At 54.0% G+C, this 20,188-nt stretch overlaps 1 protein-coding gene across 1 annotated transcript; it reads left to right on the top strand.

The window, feature by feature from the left end:
* The first annotated feature begins 970 nt into the window (after positions 1-970).
* On the top strand, positions 971-19,969 carry Ehd2 (EH domain containing 2). Its single transcript, XM_005086450.4, has 6 exons — positions 971-1,085; positions 4,142-4,600; positions 5,045-5,142; positions 9,730-10,142; positions 16,006-16,170; positions 18,202-19,969. Exons 2-6 carry the CDS (start codon positions 4,197-4,199, stop codon positions 18,751-18,753), a joined length of 1,632 nt encoding a protein of 543 aa, XP_005086507.1. The 5' UTR covers positions 971-1,085; positions 4,142-4,196; the 3' UTR covers positions 18,754-19,969.
* The last annotated feature ends 219 nt before the right edge of the window (positions 19,970-20,188 follow it).

Below are 20,188 nucleotides of genomic sequence, written 5' to 3'. Positions count from 1 at the left end.
GCACTGTGGGCAGGCAGCATTTTCAGAAATGCAATCGTTGACTTGCTAGGTGTGGTAGCATATACCTATACTCCCCTCAGCATTTGGGAGCTGAGGCAGAAGGATTATTAAGGCTCATTTGAGCTACTTAGGGAGACCATATTTTATTTTGATATTTTTTCAGATAGTGTTTCTCTGTGTAGCTCTGGCTGTCCTGGAACTCAAGACCAGGCTGGCCTTGAAATCACAGAGATCTGCCTGCATCTACCTCCCGAGTGCTGGGATTAAAGGCATACACTATTGCCTGGCTAGGTGACCGTATTTTAGAAGGTCAAAATAAAATAAGCCATGTAATGTATAATATGAACTATGAGCCAGTCTGAGGGTACAAATATGCACCACTATGCTGGGCGTATCCTGTGCTGGGGATAGAACCTAGGGCTCCATGCATCCTAGATTGGCACTCTACCAGCTAAGCTGCATGCACTCAAGTTGCTTTATTTTGTTTTGTTTTTGTTTGTTTGTTTGCTTGTTTTCAACACACGGTCCCACTATGTAGCTTTGGCAGACCTGGAATTTGCTATTTAAATCAGGGTGTCTTCAAACTCAAGAGATCTGCCTGCCTCTGCCTCCTGAATGATGGGATTAAAATTGTGTGCCACCATACAGTGCCTGTACTCTCAGATTTTAAAATTACTGTTGTTACAAGTATTAAGACAGGATCCCGCCAAATAGTCCAGGCTGGCTTCAAACTTACCATCCGCCTGTCTCGGACTCCCTAGTTGGAAGATATAGGCATGCACCACTATGACCGGATAAATTATTGATATAACCTTCTGCAGCCTCTGTCTACTCATTTGCTAAGAGACAGAATGAGAGGGAGCCAAAAACTGGAGGACCGGGCTCAGCTCGAACTAAGGACCGCACGCGCGAGCGCGTGAATGTCTTCACGGCATCCGCCAGGGGGCGCCCGAGGCCGACACGGGCTGAGACAGGGGGCCCGGGCCCGCCCTGCCCGGTGCTCCTCCCGCGCAGCCCCACCCGGCTCACTCTGCTGCAGACGGGACAGAGCTCAGACAGATTGCTCTGTTCTCTCCGGGTCCCTGGTGAGTGCTCCCCAAACCCCAGCCCTTACCTCCGCTCCCCTGTAACAGTCTATGTCCTGTCCTTCCCAGTCCCACTCTTCCTCCGGGACCCTCCAACTCCTCCATTCTCCCCGAGTTCCCCCAACCTCTCCTATCTCCCGGAGTCCCTGCCCCCAGTTCTCCCAATCCCTCGCTGGCTTTCCTCACCCTCGAAGACCCCCTTCTTTGAAGTGGCCTTCTACCCTCCATGCCCATTTCTGCCCTCCTTGGTCTTTCTTGCCGCCCGAAGAGCCCTCTTCTGACTCACCAAGTGCATAGGTCCTTTAGCCAACCCTAATGGTATTTTTCTGAGATGTCCCAGCCTGGGACCCTGCCACAGTCCCCTCGTGTGTATGTCCCAGGTTTCCTGCCTCTGTTACCTCTCTATTTTCTTTCTACTCTTCGCTTTCTCTTTGAGTCACTATGATTGATTTTTATGGGTTTAATGTTTTGATTTACAGGGTTGTTGTTTTTTTTTACTGTTTTTTTTTTTAATACTTAGATTGTCTTATCTTGAGTCAGATGCAAGACCCAGGAAGCAGAGGCAGAAAGGTCTCTGAATCTAAGGCCAGCCTGGTCTACATAGCTCCAGGGCAGCCAAAGTTACAGAGTGTAAATCTGGGTTTTTTTGGAGGGAGGGGCGGCTGCAGAGATGGCTCAGACTCGGAGGTTAAGAGCACTAGCTGCTCTTCCAGAAGACCCAGGTTCGATCCCTAGTATCCACATGGCAGCTCACAACCTTCTGTTACTCCAGCCCAGGGGAACCAGCACTCTTCTGGCCTCCAAGGGCACTCCAGGCACATGGTATACAGACTTGCATGCCTAGAAAATACTCAGAGACATAAAATAAAGAAATTATTACAGCCAGGAGTTGGTGGCGCACGCCTTTAATTCCAGCACTCGGGAGGCAGAGGCAGGCAGATCTCTGTGAGTTTGAAGCCAGCCTGGTCTACAGAGCAGAGTTCCAGGCTCCAAAACAATAGAGAAACCCTGTTTTAAAAAGAAGTGGTTTTTTTTAATGAAAGGAAAAATTGTCTCATCTCTGGCTAATGGGAGCCATTTCAGGCTAGGGGCTGCGACCCTGGTGGTCTTTGAGCTGACCCAGACTGGATTGCTCTTTCCCGGCCCTGGCCCTGGGACAGCTGTTTCTCCAGGGAGCCCTCCATTGCTTCTGTAAGGAATGACATTTAGGGACTCCAATCTGACCAAAGGCTGGCTCTTTGAGGTCTCTCAAATAATAAAACGTCTACTTAGAGAGTAAGGGAAGAGACTATTATTGACAGCAAGGAGAGGCAATACCCCGGAGTCCACAGAGACTAAAAGACTATAGAGGGGATGGGGATATACAGAGATCACAGTCTGGTTTCGGGGGTGCTCACTGCTGCAGGGTCGGTGATGGCTTTTTTTCCCCCTAACTGAGCTCTTGAGACCTAGGGTGGGAAACAGGCTCTGAGAAACAATTTCCTGGGTTCAAGTCCCAGCCGGAACACTTTCTACCCCAACGATTCTGTGCAAGCTATCCATATCCTCCTGAGGCTCAATTTCCTCTTAGGACAGTGTGGTAGGAGTGAGGGTATAGCATGCTTGAAGCCTTGGGGTCCAAGCCCAACTCTGAATAAAACTGGGCATGCCGGTGTGTATCTGTAATCTCAGTGCTAGCGGAGGTAGAGCCAGGGAGATCAGAAGTTCGAGATCATCCTCAGTTACATAGTGAGTTCAAGTCCATCAGGGAATACAGGAGACACGGTCTCAAAAATAAGCCTTGTAATGGGGATAATGATAAAATCCCATGATAGAATCATGAAAGTTAAGTGAGCTAGCACAGGGCTGGAAACTGTGACTCGGTTTGTAAAGGCCCTGCCTAGAATCCCCCAGTGAGGGGTTAGGGGTGTGGCTCAGTGGTAGAGCCCCTGCCTAGAATCCCCCCAGTGAGGGGCTGGGGGTGTGGCTCAGTGGTAGAGCCCCTGCCTAGAATCCCCCAGTGAGGGGTTAGGGGTGTGGCTCAGTCGTAGAGCCCCTGCCTAGAATCCCCCCAGTGAGGGGCTGGGGGTGTGGCTCAGTCGTAGAGCCCCTGCCTAGAATCCCCCCAGTGAGGGGCTGGGGGTGTGGCTCAGTGGTAGAGCCCCTGCCTAGGATCCCCCAGTGAGGGGTTAGGGGTGTGGCTCAGTGGCAGAGCCCCTGCCTAGGATCCCCCAGTGAGGGGCTGGGGGTGTGGCTCAGTGGCAGAGCCCCTGCCTAGAATCCCCCAGTGAGGGGCTCAAGTATGTATGTAGCTCAGCAGCATTGTGTTTGTCTAGCCTGCTCAAGGTTCTGGGTTCCATTCTAGCACCACACCCCAAATACGAGCTGGCACAGGGTCTGGCTTCTACTTACCATGTTTCTTCCTCGTGCCCAAGGCTTCTCTTGACACGGCTGCACCTAGGTAACCGCTGCAGCCTTGTTTCTCATCTTTCTGGTTTCGTGTCCCTATCAGACCATTTCTCAGCTCCCAGCACCCAAGAAAGAGCCTGTGGTGCCCGGGGCCTTTGCACGTGTCAGCCTCTGCCCAAGACCTTTGTCTTGCCTGTCTTTCATGAAGGAGCTCAAAAGTCACCCTTGCCCTGACCTTTGCTGACCCTGTCATCGGTTTCCCATGCCTGCCCCCACACCTGTGGGGTGCCCAGGTCGGTCACTTGGGGGCTCTGCCTCTATGGCACCTTTCCTGGGCTACTGCAGCATGGAGCGAAAACGCGTCCAGCAGTGGGTCTTACATGTTGCACAGGCCCGCTTGGAACTTGTGATTTTCCCGCCTCAACTTCCCAAGCGCTGGCATTACAGGTGGATTCGACCATATCCAGCTCAGGGATGTGTCTGCCCCCACCCCCAAGAAATCCCTTCCTTTCCGTTGTTTTCCGCCCTGCTCTCCTTCTTGAATAATTCCACTGGTAATCTCCAGACTAGCACCTCTCCCTCTTCCCACCCCCGGGTTCCGCTGCTCCTCTGCCCATCTCTGGCCGTCCCCCATCAGTCTTCCATTATGTTCCCTGGTCTTCCTGCAGGTAAGCGCTCCACCCTGTAGTCTCCTTGGGTAACCCAGTAGGCATCGAAGACACCATGTTCAGCTGGCTGAAGAAGGGCGGGGCTCGGGGCCAGCAACCTGAGGCCATCCGCACTGTGACCTCATCCCTCAAGGAGTTGTACCGCACGAAACTGTTGCCCCTGGAGGAACATTACCGCTTCGGGGCTTTCCATTCACCAGCCCTCGAAGATGCTGATTTCGACGGCAAACCCATGGTGCTGGTGGCCGGCCAGTACAGCACCGGCAAAACCAGCTTCATTCAGTACCTTCTGGAGCAGGAGGTCCCCGGCTCCCGAGTAGGTCCAGAGCCCACTACCGACTGCTTCGTGGCTGTCATGCATGGCGAGACAGAGGGCACCGTGCCCGGAAATGCTCTCGTCGTGGACCCCGAGAAGCCCTTCCGCAAACTCAATCCTTTCGGAAACACTTTCCTCAACAGGTGTGGTAGCCAGCAGCGGGGGGGAGGGGGAGGTGCAAGGGACATCTTCTATCCCGGAATGTTTCTGTCCGTCTCAGCTCTGATTCCCTCCTTTCTGCCTACTTCTTTCTCTCCCTGCGTCTGCTACCTTCCCTGTGGGAACCTGGGTTCCAATTGTGCCTCGGCCACTATGAATGCTGGGCAGCCTTAGTGATTTAACCTCTCTGTGCCTCTCATATTCATCTGGAAAATGAAGGTAACCCAGGGTTTTAGTGGTGATTTGGGATATCCCCAAACACAGATCTGGCTTTTTTTTTAAATAGATCCCATGATCCCTCCGAACTTCCCTCTGTCCGGGACTTCAGCCTTCTGCACCTGCCTCTCTCTTTGGGGTACCCTTAGTGTCTCTTCTCTTTCTGTCCTTCTTGACGTTGACCCCTGACCCTCTGTCTCCCCCCCCCCCAGGTTTATGTGTGCCCAACTCCCCAACCAGGTCCTGGAGAGCATTAGCATCATCGACACACCGGGTATCCTGTCCGGTGCCAAACAGAGAGTGAGCCGCGGTGAGTGAGGGAGGAGGAAGCCCCGTGTGCGGGAGGAGGCCGGGCCTGGACCCCTGAGTCTGAGGGAGGAGGCTGGGGTCTCCTTTGAGTGTCCCCCTGCAGGCAAATGGAGCTAGAGGAGGCTGTCATTCCCTCCGTTGGTGCTTGGTGGGGTAAGGGGGGGGACCGCGGCGGGTGGCAGGGGAGGCACGGGTGGACACGTGTGAACAAGCTGGAGCCACATGTCTGGGCGGGCTGGGAGGATGGAAAAGGAGAGATGGAGAGGGCCAGAGACAGGGCGGGAGGCAGGAGCTGCTTAGAGATTCCCAGGAAGAGACCGGGCTGGGTCCGGAGGCCCTGGGTCCTATGCTTGTTCCTCTGAGCAGGATCCTGGCTTGGAGGCTGGGCCACAGATGGGGCTGAGAGGGAGAATCTGGGTGGGGGCCAAGGCCAGGGCCTGGAATTTATAAACAGCTGTGCAGGGGGAGCAGTGGGGGGTAAATTCCAACAGGGCCTCCAGTGAGCCTGTCCCCTCCCACCCTGCCCAGCCTTTTAGCCCACTCCTACCCTAGGCCCCTCCCCGACATCTCCCCCAGCCCAGCATCTGGGCCCATCTGGGTCTCTCTGTCTGTCCCTGGCACCACCCCCAACCCTAGGCCTCCGCCAGGGAATTGGGGCAAAGGAGGCAACAGTGTGGGGCAGAGGGGACGCAAGACCAGGCAGAAGGCGGGGCCAGGGCAGGGCTTTGGCTCCGAAAGTGCCTGTGCCCCTGGCCGCTGTCCAGCAGAGCAGCCCCGAGGGAGAAACACAGGAGGCAGCTGCAGAAGTGGTCGCGGTGCTCTGCCAGCTGGAGGGAGGGGGGGAGGCAGGGGAGGGAGGAATTCCTGGTGTGCCGAGCCCATGGGCTGGGCCTAAATGATGGAGGGAGCCCAGGCCCCCAGCTTCCGCAGGAGATGATGAGGCGTGGGCATGGGGATCCCCTTCCTCTGGCCCTGGAGACATAGGAGGTGGAGCCTGTCTGTCCAGGGGGACTCGTGGGGGTGGGGAGACCTGGTCAATCCCGGGGAAGTACTGTGTGATGAGTAGGGGACATGTGTGTCCGCCTGTGATGGGGTGTGCTGACAGGTGTGACATGGAGGCCATGACTGTGCCCTTGTATTAATTGACCGACAGCTGGCTCCGTGCGCTGTGTACCTCTAAGTGTGGCTAGTTGTGATTTTATGTGGTTCTGAGCGACGGTATGGGGCAGGGGGACATGGAGGGATCCTGTGAGACTGTTTTATTGCAGGATTGCCTTACACACAGTAGGCAAGCATGCCATGACCCCAGCCCCTCACTGGGGAATTCTAGGCAGGGGCCCTACGGCTGAGCCACGCCCCCAGCTCTTGCGTGTGACTCTATGCAGTTATGTGTGTGTGTGTGTGTGCATTTGTATTTATGTCTGTGTGGGTTATTCTATGCATCTTGAGAGGTGTCTCATTACTGCAGAGAACTCGTGTGGCGGGACACATCTGTCATCCCAGCACTGGGAAGGCTGAGACAGGAGGATTGTGACCAGTTGGAGACTAGCCTGGGCATCACAGTAATGTCTCTGCCACACAGCTTGTGTTCAGACAGGCCTCCATGCTGGAGTGTGTACTGATTCCTGCATCGGTGATGCCATGTGGGTCCAGGGCATCTTTTTTTTGTTTGTTTGTTTGTTTGTTTTGTTTTGTTTTTCGAGACAGGGTTTCCCTGCGTAGCTTTTGGAGGCTGTCCTGGAACTAGCTCTGTAGACCAGGCTGGCCTCGAACTCACAGAGATCCGCCTGCCTCTGCCTCCCGAGTGCTGGGATTAAAGGCGTGCGTCACCAACGCCCGACTCCGGGCATCTTTGTGACTACGTGTGGCATGCCTATCTGCGCAGGTCCCAGACTCTAACACGCAAGTATGTGTCTGGGAGCCTGGGTCTGGTGCAGGAGGCTCTGGTGCATCTGGCTGACTGGTGGTGGGTGTGCAAATCTGAGTGTGCATTGGCATAGGTGTGGCTGCCTGGAGATGCTTGCCATGGTGTGACTGTTGCCTTGGCATCTCGTTAGCACACCTCCAGACTGGACTCTGCTAGTTTTTTTCCTTTTTTTTTTTTTTTTTTTTGACGCAAAGTCTTTGTTCTGTATTTGGGGCTGTCCTGAAACTCATTCTGTATTCCGAATTTGCCCCCAGCTGGTGGCAATCCTCCTGCCTCAGCTACTCTTGCAGGGAGATGATGGGCATGCGTCAGCACGCCTGGCCTTGTTCCCTGAAACTGTAATGGCTTAAGCAGGCCACCTTGTATTACTGTGCCTCAGTTTCCCACCTTCGAGTAGGGAGCAAACCGTAGGAACTTCCGAGAAGAGTCAAGTTGGCTGCTTGGAGCAAATAGGTGCCTGGGTGATGGGTAACCAGGAATGTTTTTCTTGGGTGAACATCCCGTCTCTCTGCCCCGTCTCCATTCCCATACTGACTCAACCTCCCTGCCTCCCTTTCTCCATCCCCCTCCCCCTTCCTTCTCAACCCCATGAGACAGACTTTCCAGATCTAGGCCAGGGTGTATGTAGATTCTAGGGAGGGAGGAGAGGCCCAGCTGCTGCTCCTGCGGTGACCTAGTCCTTCCTTCCCCCAGAACAATATCCCTGCCCCTTCCCCTCCCAGCAGCAACGAGCAGCCTGCCTCCTGGGCCCATGTTGGGGTGAGTGTGCCAGGTGGACGGGCAGCTACAGCTACCGAGGCGACTTCTCTTGCCTCGTGCCTGTAACCCTCATGCATCTCAGTTTCCTCAGATGGAGAATGGGGACACAATTTGCCTGCCTACTGGTGTTCTGTGGGATGAGTGAGTCAGTTATGCCCCTGAGCTCCAGGCAGGACATCAGTGATGGCTTCTGATCCTGCCAGCTGCTGGCTTTTTATCCCCTCCTCCTGAAAGCCTTCCTTGGTCTATGCTTAGACAGGGTCAGGCACCCCCCACCCCAGGGACTCTTCACAGTTTCCAGGACCCCCGCATTCTAATTTGACCACCCTGGGGACAGATTTGTCCCCAGACTGTAAGGACAGAGTTGGGGTTGCCTCAGCCTCCCCTCCTGCTGGGAGCAGGCAAGATGAGTCCTGAGTCACCCTTGTGTGTCTAGTGGCCCATGGCTAACATCCGGTGAACTCTTGTTCTGCTCCTGATGCCTTGTTTTTTCTCTAATAGTTTTCTAGGAGTATAGTTGCCGGGAGCTACTCTGCCCCTTCATGGATACAGTGATACACACCATCTCCAGCTTTTCCCACAGATGAGCTCGGTTGTCATTCTTTAGTTTGACGGCCTGTGAGACAGGACCAATCGTGATTGTTGTTGTTTTTTTTTGTTTTTGTTTTGTTTTTCAAGATAGGGTTTCTCTGTGGCTTTGGAGGCTGTCCTGGAAGTAGCTCTTGTAGACCAGGCTGGTCTCAAACTCGCAGGGATCCGCCTGCCTCTGCCTCCCGAGTGCTGGGACACTACAGCCTGGCATGATTGTTGCTTTTTTTATGATTGTTACTTTTTAATTTTAGGGGATAGGCAAGTTTAGAAAGGTTAAGTTATTTGCCTAATATCACACAGCATATGGGGGCAGGGCAGGGATTCCTGATTGCCCAGTCAGGGGTGGGTGGGTCTTACACTGTCTTCTCAGCTCTCAGCTCAGTAATGGTGAGAAGTATAGAAGAGCATGAATGAGAAAAGGAATGAATGAATGTGCGAGTGAATGGATGGATGGACACAAATTATTGAAAATATAGGGTAACAAGAACATAGTGCTACTAGAGAGATGGCTCGGTGGTTGAGAGTGCAAATTGCTCTTGTAGAAGACCTGAGTTCAGGTCCCAGCACCCACAGTGAACTACTCACAACCACTATAACTAGCTCCAGGGGCTCTGACACCTATGGCTTCCATGGATACCTGCACTTGTGTGTGACACACGCACACACACACACAAACACATAGACACGTAGACACAAAGAGAGAGACACACACACACAGAAGCATACACAGACATATGCAAACACACACATATAACACATATACAGACATACAGACTTGTACACATTGATACATATGAACACACAGACACACACAGACATACAAAGATACAAGTACAACACCGGACATGGTGGCACACGCCTTTGATCCCAGCACTCGGGAGGCAAAGGCAGGTGGATCTCTGTGAGTTCGAGGCCAGCCTGGTCTACGGAGTGGGTTCCAGGACAGCCTCCAAAAGATAAATATATCTACGTCAAAACCAATCCCTAATGTCTGCCTACGGAATGAATGAAAAGGCCAATGTTGTGAGAACCAGGAGGGTGGAGGGGTGAAGGGTGAGGTGGTAAAAAGGGGAGGGGGCATGGTTGTCTCACCCCAGGAAGCCAGGTGGCTTGAGGGTCTGGGACAAAATCTGGGTCCTGAAAAGTGACTGTCAACACACGTAGAGGCCCTGAGATATTTGGCACACACGGGAATGGCATAGTTAACAATCTGGACATTTGTGCCACCCGTTATCAGTTCAAAAGAATGGTTGCTAATGCGTGGGGTGTGGGAATGTGACTTCCTGTGTCCCTGTCCTCTGCCTGCTCTAGGCTACGACTTCCCAGCTGTCCTGCGCTGGTTTGCGGAGCGCGTGGACCTCATCATCCTGCTCTTTGACGCCCACAAGCTGGAGATTTCCGACGAGTTCTCAGAGGCCATCGGCGCCTTGCGCGGCCACGAGGACAAGATCCGCGTGGTACTCAACAAGGCAGACATGGTGGAGACCCAGCAGCTGATGCGTGTCTACGGGGCGCTCATGTGGGCGCTGGGCAAGGTGGTGGGCACGCCCGAGGTCCTGCGCGTCTACATCGGCTCCTTCTGGTCCCAGCCGCTCCTGGTGCCGGACAACAGGCATCTCTTCGAGCTGGAGGAACAAGACCTCTTCCGTGATATCCAAGGTCTACCACGCCACGCGGCATTGCGCAAGCTCAATGACCTAGTGAAGAGGGCGCGCTTGGTGCGGGTGAGCAGGGCAGGCCAGGGGCCGGGAGGACTTGGGGAAGTTGAGCGAGGATTGAAAGGGAGATCAGGAGATGGGGAAGGAAGTCTGGAGGCTGCAGGAGGACTGAAGGAGGCTGGGGAGGACTTCGGGGCTCTAGGGAGGACTTCGGGAGGCTATGGAGGATTAATGGAGTCACGGGAGGCCTAAATTGAGAAGGCCTTGAAGATGTGGGACAACCTTTTCTTTCTTGTCTACTTGTGCAGCTAGCTCGGCACCACCTAGCTCTCAGATTAGTCAATCCTCCTGATGGCTGGTCTGGTGCTTCGTGGACTGAAGGAGGGAGTCCTGTGCGGAGGGTCCCTTTTCCTCCATTGCCCGGGGTTTGCATGTTGCCCTGTCTGTCTCCATTCTATCGCTGGCCTCCTCCCCCTCCTTCCATCTCACTGAGCAAAAGCTGAGTCCCCTTGGTGGCTGTCTTAGTTACTTTCCTATAGCCGTAACCAAGGCAACTTACAAAAGAGAAGTTATTGGTGCTCATGGTTCCAGAGGGCTAGAGTCCATGGCCGTCATGGTGGGGAGCGAGGCAGCAGGCAGGCAGGTATGAGGCAGGAGCAAACTGGGAACCTCAAAACCCACCCTTAACGGCATGCCTGCTCCAGCAAGACCACACCTCCTAATCCTTCCCAAAGAGTTCTAGAAACTGGGGACCAAATGTATGAGTCTATAAGAGTCTTTCTCAGCCGGGCGGTGGTGGCACACGCCTTTAATCCCAGCACTCAGGAGGCAGAGCCAGGCAGATCTCTGTGAGTTCGAGACCAGCCTGGTATACAAGAGCGCGAATTCCAGGATAGCCTCCAAAGCCACAGAGAAACACTGTCTCAAAAAACCAAACAAAAAAAAGTCTTTCTCATTCAAACCTTCCCAGTTGCTCACTCCTTCTGCTCGTTTTCCAGCAACCATTGCACTACACACTGGTGACCTCAGCCCTACTCCAGGGCTTTTGCACTCGCCGTTTGCTCTTCCTGGCAGCCTTCTCTTCCCCTGACTGTCCATATGGCTCACTCAAATGTCCCTTCTCAGGAAGCTGTCCCCCCTCCCCACTGCTCTGGTTTTTCTAGACAGGCTTTCTCTGTGTAGCAGCCCTGACTGTACTGGAACTCACTTTATAGACCAGACTGGCCTTGAACTCGCAGAGATCCACCTGCCTCTGCCTCCCGAGTGCTGGGATTAAAGATGAGCGCCACCACCCGCCCAGCGGGTACCTGTCTCTCTCTCTCTCTCTCTTTTTTTTTTTTTTTTTTTTTTTGGTTTTTTCCAGACAGGGTTTCTCTGTGGCTTTGGAGGCTGTCCTGGAACTCGCTTGGTAGTCCAGGCTGGTCTCGAACTCACAGAGATCCGCCTGCCTCTGCCTCCCGAGTGCTGGGATTAAAGGCATGCGCCACCAACGCCCAGCTGGGTGCCTGTCTCTTAATGAGCATACCTACTCCAGATGTACCCCTTGCCCTGTTGTGACCCCATTCAGTGTCCTCACCTCGTGTGAGCCTGTCAGGGGACCCCTGTTTACAGTCTCTGTACTCTGCTCTGTACTCAAGTTCTGCAGAACCTGGCATCTTAGAATTCCTTCACGGAGTGTCCCTAGCTCCTGGGACTGAATTGCTCTGTAAATATTTATGGAATGAATGACACTCGTGGCAGAACTTCAGCTTGAACAAAGTCACCTCTGTGCCTTCTGCTGGGACGTGCTGGGGATGCGGCCTTGGCCATGGCTGTTCTTGCCTTCTGCTGGGACGTGCTGGGGATGTGGCATTGGCCATGGCTGTTCTTGCTTTTCCCAGTGGGGTTCCAGGCCTGAATGCCCCGGGGCAGTCTGAGATCACGCCCTTTGCTGGGGGAGAAGACTGATACATCCCATAGCCCAGCTAGGTTCAGTCTCAGGGGTGGAGTCAAGGAGGCTTCTCAGAGGAGAGGGTATCAGAGGGAACATGGAGAGACTGAGGACTGCCAATCCTATGGGCTCCATCAAGGCTCCTGTGCTTTAAGGGCGCCAGGGAGACATGGAAAGGTTTGGAGCGGGATGACAGGATTGCACTAAAGCTGCCTTCTAGAGAGCAGATTCAGGTCTAGGGAGGAATGAAGGGGCTGGGCAAGGAAACAGCCTGTTTCAGAGAGGAAGAAGAGGGCAAGCAAGGACTTTGCTTTCAGAGCCAGAGACGGAATGGAGCGTTCACAGGGGAGGCCGCCAGGGCGGAGGTGGGGCAGGAAGCTGGCAGGAGAAGAGGGCCACGAAGGTTCTAGGTGGTAGAGGCATCCGAGGTGTGGTTTAAAGGAGCTGCAGAGGAGTGAATCACCGCCTCCAAACCCACCGCAGGAATTCTCTTTAGAAGGGAGTCCTGGGGTACCCAAGGCATCTATTCCAAGAGGCCAGGGCTGTCCTGTAGTCGATGTGTCCCCATCAACCTCTTCCTTTCCCAGTTCCCTTCTCTTGTTCATACCCTTTTCCTAGTCTTCTCTTTCGTCCCGCCTCTCCTTCTCTCTTTCTCAGTACCCCCTGGCTCACCCTCACTCCTCGCTGGGAAGCAGGAGCCAAACCTGGGCCTCTGCGGCACAGGGACCAAGGGGCCGGGCCGGACACCTGGCGCCCTAGCCAGGCGGGAGGTGGCTCCGGAAACCCGGGACAAACCCCGGAGTCCGACCCGCTCCCCGGCCCAGCCCGAGCTGCCCCCTTATCTCTTCCTGCCACCTTCCCATACTTCCTCTCTGGAAAAGCCATCAGCTCTCCCGCCGGCCTCGGCGAGACGCGCCTCCAGCCACGGTCCTCGCAGACCACGCCCCTCTCCTTTGGGCCACACCCCTGGAGTAGCCGACGAGCCACGCCTTTCCCATTGCCCTCCCTCGCAGGCAATACCCCTTCACATTGGTCGGTCCTCGTATGCCACGCGCCTTTCCATTGACACACACCCCCCTCCCCCGCCACAACAGGCACTGCAAGCCACAATTGATCTCCCCAAACAGGCCACACACCTCCCGATAGACCATCCTCAGTCTACGCCCCTCCTTATTTGACCTCTTAGGTCAAAAGTCTCCCCATTAACTCACTCTAAGAGGCTACACCTCCTCGCCACTGGGCCATTCTCACTGGCTGAGTCCCACAGGCCCTCCCTGGTAGGCACCCGTCGTTCCTAGTGGCCGGCTATCTCAAATCCTACTCGTTCCCCATTAGGCATCCATTTCAGACCCTCTCCTCACTGCCTTTCCCGGCAAGCCCTGCTCTTCCTCGGTGGGTTTTCTCCGTTCAACCATGAATCTTCTCCATTGGCTCCTGGTAGCAGGCGGTGACTTTCAACCTGATCACACCCCTACTCTGATTGCCCTCTCAAAACCATGGGCTATGCTTCCCTCTGGCCCTGCAAACGCATGCTAAGTTAACCAGTGCCTCCGTGCCCAGGATCCTCAGCCTCATCAGGGCCCGGGGCTGCCTCTGAACACACTTCATTGTGCCCTTCTCTGTGCCACATCCTCGCTCACACACCCCTCACAAATGACCCAGACTCACTCGGTCCAGTCACCAGTCACAGCGCACGTGGCTTTAACCTCCCTTGAACGCTCTCCTTCGGTGACACAAGACCGTTAGGGACTGTCAGAAAATGTTATTTGATAGCCAAAAGGCCAAGAAGCTGCCCATCCCGGATTCTCCGTAGCTCAACCCGTTAGCTCCGTTTCACATCTGCGCGAGGCAGTGCGTGGGTGATTGCTCTGTCTCTGCCCTTCGGTGGAGGTGGAAGCCTCTAGAAGGGGTGATTCCAGAATGCCGTCGTGCTTGTGGCTGCGATCTGGGGAGAGCTGATTATTTTGCTACTCTTGATGCTTGTTTTGTTTTACTGCGTGTGAGCATGATGTTAAGTGTGTGCGTGCATTCACATGCCGCATTTGATATAGTGAGGCCAGAGGACGAGGACAGCGTAGGTCAGGCCTCTCCTTCCACCATGCGGGTCCCAGGGGCCCAGCTCAGGGTTGGCAGCAAGTGCCTTTATCCCTGCCCGTCCCTATCACCAGCCTCAGTCAATCTCCATCTGAGCATGCGTAGTCAGTGATGGAGCTGCCTACAGACAGCAGGCACGCCTGTAAGTTATCATTCCGCCCTCCTCATTTGTGTTTCAATAACTTATGAGAATGTGGCTCAAAGGTTCTCAAGTTCAGCGGCTTATCCGACAACGATTTCCTGAGTGACACCGTGCATATTGTCCCGGGACTGGGGACAGAGGAAACAGACAAGGCTTGATCTGGCAGAGCTTGGAGTTTGAAGGAGGGAAACAGAATGGTCAGATAAAATAATGATGACTCCAGCTCCGCTGTGAAGAAGACAGAAAGGCCGGAGATAACCCAGATGGCAGTGATAAGGGCACTTGGTTTTCACGGTCAGTGGGGGGATTGGGACAGAGCTCCCGCGAGAGAACGTGGTCGCGTGCAAAGGCCCTGGGTCGAGGGAAAGGTTGGTGCGCTGGTCACTAAGGAATGCTGGTGAGCAGCATATAGAAGGAAAAGATGGGAGAATGTATGGGTGAGGCTCCAGCGGTCAGTCAGGGAGGGCAGAGGGGCTCTTAATTATTGAGGGGGCCGGGCGTTGGTGGCGCACACCTTTAATCCCAGCACTTGGGAGGCAGAGGCAGGTGGATCTCTGTGAGTTCGAGGCCAGCCTGGTCTACAAGAGTTAGTTCCAGGACAGCCTCCAAAGCCACAGAGAAACCCTGTCTCGAAAAACCAAAAAAAAAAAAAAAAAAAAGAATTATTGAGAGTGGTAGCTGGAGGGATGCGCAGCAGTTACGAGCTCTGGCTGCTCCTCTAGAGGGTCCGGGTTTGGTTCCCAGCACCTGCATGGCTGCCTACAACCATCTCTAAAGTTAGTCCCAGTGGATCTGATGGCCTCTTCTGGCACTGTATACACATGGTGCTCAGACACAACACACCCATACACATGGAAAAGTTTTTAAACGCAAACAACACATTGAGGTCTTTCTAACCTCAGCCATTCGGGAGGTAGGGGGGGGTTGCCAGATTGAGTCCAAATGGGCTACATAAGAAACCAAAGTGAGTCAGGCGTTGGTGGCGCACGCCTTTAATCCCAGCACTCGGGAGGCAGAGGCAGAGGCAGGCGGATCTCTGTGAGTTCGGGGCCAGCCTGGTCTACAAGAGCTAGTTCCAGGACAGCCTCCAAAGCCACAGAGAAACCCGGTCTCGAAAAACAAAAAACAAAAAACAAAAAACAAACAAACAAAAAAGAAGCCAAAATGTTCAGTTCAGTTTCTGGCTTCCTTGGGGGTGGGCATCCCTTTCAAGAGCTGGGCACAGCTAAGGGCAACTCACTCTGGGTTGAACTTGAGTACCTTGGAGGGCATCAGGCTGTGGACCTGGGTAGGAATGTGACAGGAGATAGGCAAGTCCCAGCTCTGGGCTGGTATTTGGGTGAGGCCAGCTTGCAGGAGCTTAAAGCTGGGAGTGGCTGAGATGGCTTAGCAGAGAAGAGAGAGCTTAGGTTGAACCCCACTAGATAAGACAGTGGGGTTCCACCCAGGCATGAGGGCTTACAGCTGCAATCTGAGCGGTGAAGAGGCCGACGCAGGAGGATGGCTGTGGGTTTGAATCCAGCCTAGGGAATACAGTGCAACCTTCTATGGAAAAGCCTGAGAGAAAAGCCGTGCACAGTGACTCACGCCTGTCATCCCAGCACTCAGGAGGTAGAGGCAGGAGGACCAAGTGTTCGGGGCCGGTCTGTGTTACAAGAGACCCTGCCTGGAAGAGAAAGGAATGCAAGTTCCCAGGCCCTGCCCAGCCCCAGTAACCTCCTGGTGACTGTGCTGCCGGCTTAGATGTGAATGCCTTCCTGCAGGTGCACGCTTACATCATCAGCTACCTGAAGAAAGAGATGCCCTCGGTGTTCGGGAAGGAAAACAAAAAGAAGCAGCTGATCCTCAAGTTGCCCGTCATCTTCGCAAAGATCCAGCTCGAGCACCACATCTCCCCCGGGGACTTCCCTGACTGCCAGAAGATGCAGGTGTGGGGGCTGCTCCAGACAGGGTGGCAGGGTGCTGATGAGAGTCTCCTGTGGGGTTCCAAGAGGGAGCCTGGAAAGGCTGGAGGGTTGGGTTGCATTTTCATCCAGGGGAATCCGGCTTTATGAGTTAGGGTAACAGAGTGGGAAGAAAACCCATAGTAACAGCTAACATGGAAGTTACTTTTCTTCCCTTTAGGGCCCTAGATAGATATACTCAGGGTGGGAGGGGTACTTGCTGCTTATGAAATCAGGGACCTACTATATTTCTGTTTTCCGTGCTTGCCCATGGTATTAATGGCTGCAGGAGCTTCAGTCATTGTGTCTGCATTCCAGACAGCAAGAAGGTGTGTGTGTGTGTGTGTGTGTGTGTGTGTGTGCTGGGCATATAGGGATGGCTCAGAGTTTAAGACCACTTACTGCCCTTGCAGGGGTCCTGGGTTCATTTCCTTGCACCCACATGGCAGTTCACAACCATCTATAACTCCAGTTCCAGGGGATCCAATGCCCTCTTCTGACCTCCATGGGCACGCCCGTGGTACTCACACTCACACACATAAAATATCAATAAGTATTTTAGCACAAGGAGACAGAGAAGAACTTGGCAAGGTCTTGTACACCTGTAATCTAAGCAAAGTAGAGGCAGGAGGATCAGGAACTCAAAGAAGCCTCTGCTACAGGAGTTCAAGGCAAGCCTGGGCTACATGTGGCCCTGTCTTTAAAAGGGGAGAGGGACAGATGAGTACAGCCTCGCTCCTCACCGTGTTTCACTGTGAAGGAAATGGTCCAAGCTGTGCTGTCAAACATGGTAGCCACTGAGCATATTAGTTGAGTTATAGTTAAGTATATTGATTCATGACTATTAATCCCAGCACTGGAGTGGGGGGGTGCTGGGACTCGGCAAAGGCAGAATGATCACAAGTTCAAGGCCAACCTAAGTTACGTAAAGAGTTCTGGGTCAGCCTGAGCTGCATAGTCAGACCCTGTCTCAAAAGAAGGGTTGGGGACTGGAGGGGTGGCTAAGTGGTTAGGAACATGCACTGCTCTTTCAGGAGACTGGGGTTCAGTTCCCAGCACCCCACGACATGGCTCACAACCACCTGTAACTCCAGTTCCGGGGGATCCAATACCCTCTCTGAGCCTCTGTGCAAATGGTGCATATGAACTCATGTAAGCACACACACAAACATAAAAATAAGGAATTAAAAAAAGCACTCAGGGAGGCTGGACAGTGGTGGCGCACGCCTTTAATCCCAGCACTCGGGAGGCAGAGGCAGGCGGATCTCTGTGAGTTTGAGACCAGCCTGGTCTACAGATCGAGTTAAAGGACAGTCTCCAAAGCAATACAGAGAAACCCTGTCTCGAACCCCGCCCCCAAAATAAAGACAATTGGCTGGGACTTAGTCACATGGCCAGCTGACTGTCCTGTATGCTGAGAAGTGTGGCCTTTCTTGGGGCAGCCAGGCTCCCAGATGACTTAGCACTCAGGAAGAAGGGAGAGGGGCTGGAGAGATGGCTCAGTGGCTAAGATCATTTTCTTCTCCAAAGGAGTCAAGTTCAGCCCTCAACACCTGTGTCAGTCTGCTCACAACATCCATGTCAGTCCGCTCACAACCACATGTAACTCCAGCTCCAAGGAATGCAGTGTCTTCTGGCCTCTGTGGGCACCTGTGTGTGCATGCACACATCAAAATAAATCTTTTTTTTTTTTTGAGACAGCGTTTTTCTGGAACTCACTCTGTAGACTAGGCTAGCCTTGAACTCACAGAGATCCGAGGCCATCCCTTCTTACGCAGTGAGTTAGAGGGTAGCCTGGGTTACACGGAGACCCCGGCTCAAAGTGGGATTAAAAAAAAAAAGTAATATAGGACTGGGCTCATTAGTGATAGACTACCTGCCTAGAATTCCCCAGTGATGGGCTGGGAGGCGTGGTTCAGTGGTAGAACCCCTGGCTAGAATTCCCAGTGAGGGGCTGTGGGCGTGGCCTTGTGGTGATCTCTCCTGACTTCTGGGCTTCTCCGTACCTCCTTCCAGGAGCTGTTGATGGCACATGACTTCACCAAGTTCCACTCAATGAAGCCGAAACTGCTGGAGGCTCTGGACGAGATGCTGACACATGACATTGCCAAGCTTATGCCGCTGCTTCGGCAGGAGGAGCTGGAGAGTGTGGAGGCTGGTGTGCAGGGCGGTGCATTTGAGGGCACCCATATGGGCCCCTTCGTGGAGCGGGGCCCTGACGAGGCCCTGGAAGATGGCGAGGAGGGCTCAGAAGACGATGCTGAGTGGGTGGTGACCAAGGACAAGTCCAAATACGATGAAATCTTCTACAACTTGGCCCCCGCCGACGGCAAGCTGAGCGGTTCTAAGGCCAAAACCTGGATGGTAGGTACCAAGCTTCCCAACTCCGTCCTGGGGCGGATCTGGAAGCTGAGCGACGTCGACCGAGATGGCATGCTGGATGATGAGGAGTTCGCCCTGGCCAGCCACCTCATCGAGGCCAAGCTCGAGGGCCACGGGCTGCCCACCAACCTGCCCCGCCGCCTGGTGCCGCCTTCCAAGCGACGCCAGAAGGGCTCTGCTGAGTGAGCTGGCCGCGATTGCTGGTCCTCCCTCCCACTTCGCCCTGCTGTGGCTCCCCAGCTCCAGTTGGCTACACGGCTACACGCAGATCCTTGCTCTGGCCCACTCACCCTGCCTGCCCACCCTGCCTGGCTGTAAGGACTTGGGGGGGCTGCTCCCCCACACCAGACATTGAGTCAAAGCACTTATAGAGGACCAGGGGGAGTGACCAATCTTCTCTGTCCTGCCCTTCATATCTCCACGCTCGTATACACGTGGGCTTATCATACAGAAACACACAGGCATCCATCCATCATTCACATATAGCCTTTTTTTTCCCTGTATTTTTTTTTTATTTTTGGAACAGTGTCTCAGATAGCCCAGGTTACCCTTGAACTTCCTACGTAGCTGAGGATGGCCCGTATATTTCATCTTCCTGGTTTAATGCAGTGCCGGGGTGTGAACCCAGGGCCTCCTGCATGCTAGGCAAGCACTCTTATCAACTGAGCTATGTTCACAGCCCCATCCAGATATTTATTGAGCACTTACTACATGCTGGGCCCTCGTGGAACTGACTCTCAGGAGTGTGGCGTCTACACAGTCACACAAACACTGATACCAGCAAGACCCCTTGTCTCTTTTTATAGTTAGGCAGTTTCTTTGACTCAGCCTTGCTAGGGTCCCCTACTTCCATTATGACTTCAGGTCACAGGACCACTGGGGGCTCAGAGGGGGACACCTGAACTCCTCTTTCCTCATATGGAACCCTCTTTCTTTCACTTTCCTCCCCACAAATCCTGAGTTCTGACCACACCCTTTTCACAAAGATTCTGCAGCAGATAGAAAAACCCCAACTTCCCGGCTCCTTCAAGGATGGTTTCCATCCTCTGCCTGGCGCCCCCAGTGCTCTCAGATTGTGCACGGGGGTTGGGGGTCATAGAAGCCCGTCCCTCTTTCCACCTTCAGGTCTGTCTTTGGTGGGGACTCTATTTAAATAGACAGAGCCCCCCGGGGGGGGTTGACGGGCGCTTTACAGAAGCCCGGGTTTTCACAGATATTCTGGGGGATTGGGAATTCTTGGTGCTATAGCCTTTCCTCCATCCTAAAGGGACCCCCACGCCTTGTGTCTTCACCACCCCTGGTGGTGGTGGGGCATCATGGAGAAGATGTGGAGGGCAGCTGGAAGGGGCTGGGAACCCAAGAGTGTCCCCTACAGGGCCAATAAAGCCAAGGCTGCTGCTTGTGTCAGTGTCAGGCTATCTTGGGGCAGGAGACCCCTAGGGAAGAGACCATTCTGGCTCACAGGGGCGGTGCAGCCTGTGACTCAACACTGCGCTGACTCAGTCTCGGGCTGCGGGCCAGCTCTGCATATTTTCCGAAGCAAAGTTACTCGGGGCCCTTCCCATCCCCGGGACATCCCTCCCTCCCGCCTCCTGCCTCAGGGCCTGGGAACCCAGGCCAG

This window comes from Mesocricetus auratus, unplaced genomic scaffold (genome assembly GCF_017639785.1).
Source record: "Mesocricetus auratus isolate SY011 unplaced genomic scaffold, BCM_Maur_2.0 Super-Scaffold_100038, whole genome shotgun sequence".
Lineage (NCBI taxonomy): Eukaryota > Metazoa > Chordata > Mammalia > Rodentia > Cricetidae > Mesocricetus > Mesocricetus auratus.
Note: the sequence above shows the minus strand (reverse complement) of the source record. Positions and strands in the feature narration are given on the sequence as shown.